The sequence below is a fragment of the Myotis davidii genome, unplaced genomic scaffold (assembly GCF_000327345.1).
Source record: "Myotis davidii unplaced genomic scaffold, ASM32734v1 scaffold157, whole genome shotgun sequence".
In the NCBI taxonomy this organism is placed as follows: domain Eukaryota; kingdom Metazoa; phylum Chordata; class Mammalia; order Chiroptera; family Vespertilionidae; genus Myotis; species Myotis davidii.
In genome coordinates this window covers 278,828-286,646 of record NW_006288722.1, presented here as the reverse complement: position 1 = coordinate 286,646, position 7,819 = coordinate 278,828, and the positions used below count along the sequence as shown (strand labels likewise).

Here is a 7,819-nt window from a genome sequence, read left to right as displayed (position 1 = left end):
CGACAGCCCTGCCCGCCCCCGGACGGGCGCTCGCCGCAGACTCTGGACGCGCACCCTCACTTGAGCCCCGAAGCGCTGGGGTACTTCCGCCGGGCGCTGTCGGCGCTGAAAGAGGCCCCGGAGGCTGGAGAAGAACGAGGTGGGTGGGCTCTTTCGGGTGGGACCAGGAGAGGGGTTTGCTGGGCATAAAATTCAGTGCAGGCAAGGACCTTGTGGTGGGTTCCCAGGGTGGGGACTGTTTCATCTCCCGTGTCCTCTTCCTCGCTCCCAGCCCCTGGGCTAAGTGATGGAACATAACCTCCTCTCAGTCTCTTTAAAATATTTCGTGAAATAAGCCAGTCAGAGAAAGATAAATATCACATGATCTCACTCATTTGTGGAATATAATGAACAACACAAACTGATGAACAAAATAGATCCAGAGACGGAAGCATTGATCAGACCGTCAAACCTCAGAGGGAAGGTAGGGGAGGGTGGGGGTAAGAGGGAGAAATCAACCAAAGGACTTGTATGCATGCATGTAAGCCTAACCAGTGGACACAGACACCAGGGGGGGTGAGGGTATGAGTGGGGGGGATGGGGTTAATGTGGGGATAAGGACACATGTAATAACTTAATCAAAAAATAAAAATAAATAAATGAAATATTTCTTTGTCTTCCCAGAGCTGATGGTGCACAATGTTTTGAAGGAAGTGGAGGCCCAGGCCCTCGCCTTGGCCACAAACAGGACTGGCAGTGAGATGCTGCAGGAACTGTTGGGGTACAGCACCCTGAAACCTCTGTGTGGAGTATTGGCTGCTCTGCGCCCCAGCTTGCGCTCTGTGGCCTGTCACCGGTGCGGGGTCCATGTATTGCAGAGCGCTTTGCAGCAGCTGCCCCGATTATTGGGGAGCTGTGCGGAGGAGGAGGCAGAGGAGGAGGAGGAGGTGCCTCCTTTGGAGACCCTGGAGGAGCTGGTGCTGGGACTAGCCTCTGAGGTGTGTGATGATTTCCTTTTCTACTGTGGAGACACACATGGCAGCTTCGTGGTCAGAACTCTGCTGCAGGTGTTAGGAGGGACTCTTCTGGAGTCCGAGAGAACCAGACACCGGGGCTCCCGGTCACCTGGTAAGTATTACAGGAGAGGGCAGTGGGCCGCGAAGAAAGGAGAGTTTAGGAAGTTCAGGAGGAGATGGTGGCAGAAGAGTAAGTCTTCACGACCTTGAAGAACTAACAGAAGTTAGGACAGGGTTAGCTGGCCAAAGATTAGTGTGCTACAGAGGCCCAGAGGCAGGGTGTGTTTAGGGAAAGCTAACCATGACTCATGTACATGTGTATGTAGACACATTCTGGATGTAAGCAAAAGATCAGGAAATAATACCCTTACTACATGTAAACCACTCTAATATTTTCTTTTCTTTTTTATTCTGTTCTATTCCATTACAAAGGTGCTGGTTGAGACCCATGAAATTGATTTCGTGATTCATTCATAGGCAGTGACCTACATTTTTAGAAACTGGGAAATAAGGTTAGAGAATTTAGATAAGGCCTGATTTTGGGAACATTTTGAATTTCTGGCTGAGGAGTTTGGACTATCTCCCATGGTCCATGGGAAAGCTGGTTGAAGTGTCTCAGACAAATTGAAACAGAAATGTGGTCTCAATTCCATCATCTAGATGAGAAGAGAAATTCAATTGTGTTCTGCATTTCTAAGGTAAACCCTTGTTCATCTCTGCCAGCGATTTTCAACCGGTGTGCTGTGACACACTGCAAGAATATTTAAAACATGTGATACCTGTTATTTAGTCAGGGCACTGACCTCTTTTCCCTTAGATTGTCAAATAAAAAAAGGCACCACCTAACACAATAGCTGTCCAGTGTGAATGAATCAAAACTTTACTTATATTTTTGTCAGTTGGCAAAATACATTTTTTCTGGTGTGCTGCAGAATTTAGTAATTTGTTTATGGGTGCGATGAAATGGAAAAGGTTGAAAATTCCTGACCTGTGGAATTCTTCTCCCTCTGGCATGGTTTTTTTGTGGTCTTGCCACTGGATCTTCCTTCAGAAGCACAAAGAACTCCAGCTCGGGAATGTAAACCAAATGATTTCGAGGTTCCTGAATCCTTCTTGAATTGTCTTCAGGACCTGAGCTCCTGCTTTCTGAAGGACATTGCTGGTAAGGAGGGAAGTAGGAGGAGGGTCTAGGACAGGGGTGGGCAAACTTTTTGACTCGAGGGCCACAAAGGGTTCTTAAACTGGACCGGAGGGCCGGAACAAAAGCATGGATGGAGTGTTTGTGTGAACTAATATAAATTCAAAGTAAACATCATTACATAAAAGGGTACGGTCTTTTTTTTTTTTTAGTTTTATTCATTTCAAGTGGGCCGGATCGGCCCGCGGGCCGTAGTTTGCCCACGGCTGGTCTAGGATCTACTTTTCTGGAGATGATTATCTTCAAATAAGGCCCTTATTTAGATCAGTCTTCTTTTCACATCTGATCTGATTTGTGTTGCAAAGACTTTTAGACCCTTTTTCCATGGTCCCTTGTGCCTTGTTGTTTGAGGTTGTACAGGTCGTCTAGATTTTGGGAAAGCTGCTTTTATTATTTCTGCTCTCTCACAACAGTGTTTATCACTGACAAGATCTCCAGTTTCTGCTTTCAAGTGGCCTTACAGATCTTACATCGCAAAGTGCCCCAGTTGTGTGCCCACCTCTGTAATGCTGTGATTGACTATCTGAGTAACCGCAATTCCTCAGCAGATGGCAGGTAAGGTCTGGCCTCAGGATTGGTCAGGATTGATGGGGTGTGTATAATAAATGAGGTGTGTAGGTATTTTGGATGGAGTGGAGTTAAAACTACCTTCTTGTCTCCAGCCCCCTGCTACTATTTCTGCGGGATCAGACGAGCTCCAGACTTCTGGAGCAGGTGCTGCTGGTGTTGGAGCCCCCGAGGCTCCAGAGCCTTTTTGAGGATCACTTCCAAGGGCAGCTGCAGACCATGGCTGCACATCCTATTGCCAACTTTCCTTTGCAGCGTTTACTAGATGCTGTCACTACCCCTGAGCTCGTGAGTCGGGAACTTGGCTGGGTCTGTTTCTGTACGCTGTTGCTTCTACTAGTTCTTGTTCTTTGGGCCTTATGTATGGTGTGCCTATCTCTGACTGTGTGCTGGCTCTTCCCCTTAAAAAGTTATTCCTGGGAGTTTCCCAGAGCATAGAGTGAAGGTGTCTTCTTCCCAGAAAGGATTTGTTTTGGCTTCTCTCAAACGCCAATACCAACAGGAGACTGGCTTAATCCAGGTTAGCAGCTTGAGGTTCCATGGCCCACCCAGACTGGGCACTTGACTACAAATCCAGATGAGCACTGGAGCTGTTGCCGTAGCTTCTCTTTTCCTTTGCTGATTAGTGCCCGGGCATGTTTCCTTGGGAACTCATGGGAGTTAGAGTGGAAGGTTTGGTTTGAATTCTCCGTTACCCTGGCAGGATGGTAATTTAAAGTCCCCTTTCCATGTGAGGCAAGTCCTCTAAGACGACCCCCTTGTTCTGGACCTTCTTATCCAGCCAAACCAAAGTCCTGACATTGGCCATGCTTTTTGTCTTACCTAGCATCTTTAGTTGTTTTTGGCAGAAAGATTTCTCTGAATAACTTAGCCCAAATGCCAAAGATTCTTTACCCCATATCTCCCCTCAGCTGTCCCCCATATTTGAGGAGCTGAGCCCTGCCCTGGAAGCTGTGCTGGCACAGGGTCACCCAGGGGTAGTCATTGCCCTGGTGGGAGCCTGCCGCAGAGTTGGAACCCACCAAGCCCAGGTTCTGCAGCTGTTGTTAGAGGTGAGTGGGTGTTACTTGCAACCCATTTATGCCCTTGGTTCAAATTCTTTAGTCATTGTATCTTTAGTCATTGTATCTCTGGCCCCAAGAGATTTAATGCTCAGGGAGTTCATAGATAACAAGGGGAAATGAGGCCAAAGCCATCTCATAGCCCTAGAATGAAAAATTGTCTCCCAGAACAAAGAGAGAAGTTTATTGAAGGAATAAATATTTATTGACCCCTGTTATATGTATAGAGGCTGGGGATACAGCAGGGCAAACGAGATCTTGTCCTCATGCAGCTTATATTCTTGTGAAGTTAAGGCATCCTCACCACTCCTGAATGCTTTCCCTAGTCTAGAAATTCAGGGTTAAAATCGGTTCACAGATTCATTATGTTTTGTCTTCTCATCTAGGCATTCCACTGTGCAGAGCCCTCTTCCCGGCAAGTGGCCTGTGTACCTCTCTTTGCCACTTTGATGGCTTATGAGGTGTACTATGGACTGGTGGAGGAGGAGGGGGCAGTGCCTGCGGACCACCAGGTGAGGTAGGGGAAAGGCCAAGCCAGTGACTGATTGGGGACCAGGTCTCCCGGGGCTGAGGGAGCCTCTCACCACAGAGGTGAAGGTGGTGAAGGTGGTGAGATCTCTGGCTTCGTCCAAGTGGAGGTGGCATTTTGGTGGCTACCTCCTGATTTCCTATCCCTGTCCTCAGGTTGAAATGGGCACAGCCAGGGCCCTGGGAGAAGTGACAGTCCTCGGATCTCTGCTGCTCCAGCATCTGCTGCACTTCTCCACTCCTGGCCTTATACTTCGAAGTCTGGGTGCCTTGACGGGACCACAAGTTCTGACTCTGGCCCAAAGTCCTGCTGGTTCCCATGTGCTTGATGCCGTCCTGACCAGCCCTTCTGTGACACGCAAGCAGCGCCGCCGTGTGCTTAAGACCCTAAAGGTTAGACTCAGGCTTCTGCTTTGATTCCTCTGCCATTGTCCATTTAGAGAACATGAGCTTCCCCCGGACTGTCTTTCCTAGACTCTTTTGACTCAGTCTTTAAGCGGAAACTCCATTCCCTCCTGCCCTCCCCAGCATATTTTCAAGAACTGCCCTAGAGGGACCTACCCTGTCTGTCTCAATGCAGGGACAGTATGTGGCTCTGGCTTGCAGTCGCCATGGCAGCCGTGTGTTAGATGCCATCTGGAATGGAGCAGCCTTGGGGGCCCGGAAGGAAATTGCTGCTGAGCTGGGTGAGTACCAGCAGGTCTCTTGGACCTACAAACTTCCCTTTCCTTACTCCAAATAGCCGGGTGGCTGGGGGTTGGATTTAAATTCAGCAGAGACTTCAGTTGCAAAGGGTGACTTGGCCATGGTGCTTAGCAGTCTGCTCTCCCCTTCCCTCTGTTGATTGTGCAGTTCTGTGTTCTTACCCCTCCTCCCAGTTTGTTCTTTGGAGAATGAGGGGTTAACTCTATCTCAAGGCAGACCCAGGATCCAGGTAAAATGGAGAGACCTTCACCCCAAGTAGAGTCTCTTCAAGCATAGGTGGTGACTGCATGCTGATACTGAACATGAATGGTTCCCTTTGCAGGAGAGCGGAACCAAGAGCTGATAAAAGACCCTTTTGGCCACCATGTGGCTCGAAATGTGGCCCTGACTACCTTCCTGAAGCGTCGAGAAGCTTGGGAACAGCAACAGGGGGCAGTGGCCAAGCGGAGGCGGGTTTTGAACTCAATTCTTGAAGACTGAGACCTTGAGATCTGGGACTGGGTGTTGATGGGGGAGGAGGAAAGGGCCTATTTATCCTGTCCCCTACTAATTTAAATCAAAGTCATTGAAGTCAAAAGTCTTATTGGTAAACATTTTTATATTTGTATTGGAAATGTCTTTGTTATTCTTGGCGGGGAAAGGTATGGAGAAATAGAGATCTCAAGGTAAAGTTCAAGCGGGCTGTCTTCAGTGCTCTGGGGAGCTCAGGGAGAGGAGGAGTTGTAGGAACTCTAGAGGCAGCAGCAGTTAGAGTGCTATCAAGATGCCTGGGGCAAGGTTGTGGCTTTCAGAGTAGGTGGGAAGCCGAAAAGATGGCTAAGAAGGGACAGCATTCTTCAGGAATGGGTATAGGCTAGGGGTGTAAGGCACTATGCTGATGGGGTCAGAGGGCAGTGGGAAAACCAGGTGAGTTATCTAGTCTGCACTATCTGCGGGTCCCTAAACGGGATGTTGTCACAGTCCCTACAGCCATCTCCAGGGGCAGAAGCTCCAAGCCCCTTCTCAGTAATGAAGATGACCCTGCTGCTGCCACTGTGTAGCTCCTTCCACTACATGGCGAAGGGTAGAGGAAATTCCCAGCAGCATATGGCCCAGGCCTTGCAGCAGTGTGGAGGTCCATCGGAGGAACTCCCTGGAGGGCAGAGACAAGAGGCAGTCAGATGGCCAGGAGGAGGCCATAGAGCTGGTGGGGAGGGGGAGGGTTGGGGGCTCTCCATAATTGAGAGCTAATGGGTTAGGCGAGTGCAGGAGAAGGAATTATGGGACGGAAACTGTGGGGATGGGGAAGTAAAACATTTTGGTCTCTGACCTGAGTACTTTCTTTGGGCCAAGTCCTTGAAAGTCACAACTCATGGAGTAGAGCCCATAGAATGTGGCTTTGATGTTCAGGCTCCCAAAGAGGTCTCGAGGGTTTTGCTTGTACACGTCAAAGGTGATGCGGGCGATGTCCTTGCTGTGCTTGGGCTTCTCCCGGCCCAGGCCATAGGACAGCATCCCACTCTGTGGAACACCCCCGTGAGCACAGTGGTCCCTCACACCCACCAGTAAGCCCCATCAGTAGTGGGACAGACCCACCCTTGCCTGGACTGTTAGTCCACCATCAGGTGTCTTTAAAAACTCCTTACCTCTCTCATCACTCCTGCCCTCAAGATGAGGGTTAGGCAGGAGAGGCCTGGGAGAGAGAGAGGATTGGTGGCCTATAGCAGCCCAGTAGAGGCCTCACCCTGCTGGAACTCCAGCTCTGCCCAGACTCCAGCACCATCAGGCATGTGTCATCCTCCAACAGCTGGAAGAAGTCTTCGCTCTCCACGGCAGTCCCATCCTCCTCTAGCACCAGGGTTAGCACTCCGCTCAGCAGCAGGGTCTCCAGTGCCTGCCCAGTGACAAGAAGCAGGAGGGAAATGGCAGAGCTTGTCTCATGCCTTCCCTCTCCACCTGCCCAGCATCCACTGGTTGGCTCAAGACACTGGTTGATATCCCAACTCTACTTCCTGGTGTTTTGCCATCCCTTCAAACAGCTCCAGCTCTCAGTGTTCTTTCACTGGGGGACCCTCACTAGGAGCTGACCTTTTTTCCTATTTGCTCCTGCTTTGCACCTATCATGTCATTGTTATTTCCCCCTGCTTCCCTTCAAGCCACTCCTGATGAGGAATTGGAAAGCTAGCCAGGCTCCCTTGAAGTCCATCCTTTGGGAATGGGCATAAGGCATTATGCTGATGGGGTCTGATGCAATGGAATCTTATCCCCCACCTCGCTTCCCTACCCCCTACATAGAGTTCTCCAGAGCCATTTTCAGTAATAATGACAATCCTTTTGTCTTTACTAGTGCCAGATAGCACTTTACATACACTATCCTCTTTTACTTTGTTCAACAATCCAAGGAGGTGTATTATTACTCCCTTTTTATAGATGAAGAAATTGACATTTTGACTTCTCCCCAACCAGAGGGTAAATAGCTTAAATCACCCTACTTAAGGAGACAAATTCAATTAGTGCCATTTGCCAGCCACACCCAAGGGCAGATGAAGTTAAGAGAATAAATCTCAATTTGGTAGATCAACATAAAGCTGATGCATATTCTATTGAGATCTGCCCCTAAGATCTCCCCTAAACATCCAACCTTTAAAAACTCCTCAAAAATGAAGGCACCGGTGTGGGTGCTCTCCCTCCCAGGAGCACTCCGGGGCCTCCCCCCGCCCCCGCCACTTTCCCGACAGTCATGCATCTCCTAAACTCTAAGGGACCCCACCAGGTTTGCAAACAGG

General features: G+C 49.4%; 3 protein-coding genes across 3 annotated transcripts in view; 1 reads left to right on the top strand and 2 right to left on the bottom strand.

Moving 5' to 3' along the window:
- NOP9 (NOP9 nucleolar protein) overlaps nucleotides 1-5,661 on the top strand; it is a 6,260-nt gene extending 599 nt beyond the window's left edge. The window contains exons 2-11 of the mRNA XM_006760881.2: nucleotides 7-139; nucleotides 664-1,107; nucleotides 2,047-2,157; nucleotides 2,607-2,748; nucleotides 2,856-3,048; nucleotides 3,672-3,812; nucleotides 4,208-4,333; nucleotides 4,506-4,742; nucleotides 4,930-5,035; nucleotides 5,377-5,661. Coding sequence (XP_006760944.1) covers nucleotides 7-139; nucleotides 664-1,107; nucleotides 2,047-2,157; nucleotides 2,607-2,748; nucleotides 2,856-3,048; nucleotides 3,672-3,812; nucleotides 4,208-4,333; nucleotides 4,506-4,742; nucleotides 4,930-5,035; nucleotides 5,377-5,534 — 1,791 coding nt within the window. The 3' untranslated portion in view covers nucleotides 5,535-5,661. The remainder of the gene's footprint in view (nucleotides 1-6; nucleotides 140-663; nucleotides 1,108-2,046; nucleotides 2,158-2,606; nucleotides 2,749-2,855; nucleotides 3,049-3,671; nucleotides 3,813-4,207; nucleotides 4,334-4,505; nucleotides 4,743-4,929; nucleotides 5,036-5,376) is intronic.
- DHRS1 (dehydrogenase/reductase (SDR family) member 1) overlaps nucleotides 1-7,819 on the bottom strand; it is a 26,808-nt gene that overhangs the window by 15,476 nt on the left and 3,513 nt on the right. The window lies entirely within an intron of this gene.
- Nucleotides 5,635-7,819, bottom strand: part of CIDEB (cell death-inducing DFFA-like effector b) — a 4,021-nt gene continuing 1,836 nt past the window's right edge. The window contains exons 4-6 of the mRNA XM_006760880.2: nucleotides 6,778-6,927; nucleotides 6,364-6,554; nucleotides 5,635-6,186 (exon numbers count right to left, since the gene is read on the bottom strand). Coding sequence (XP_006760943.1) covers nucleotides 6,057-6,186; nucleotides 6,364-6,554; nucleotides 6,778-6,927 — 471 coding nt within the window. The 3' untranslated portion in view covers nucleotides 5,635-6,056. The remainder of the gene's footprint in view (nucleotides 6,187-6,363; nucleotides 6,555-6,777; nucleotides 6,928-7,819) is intronic.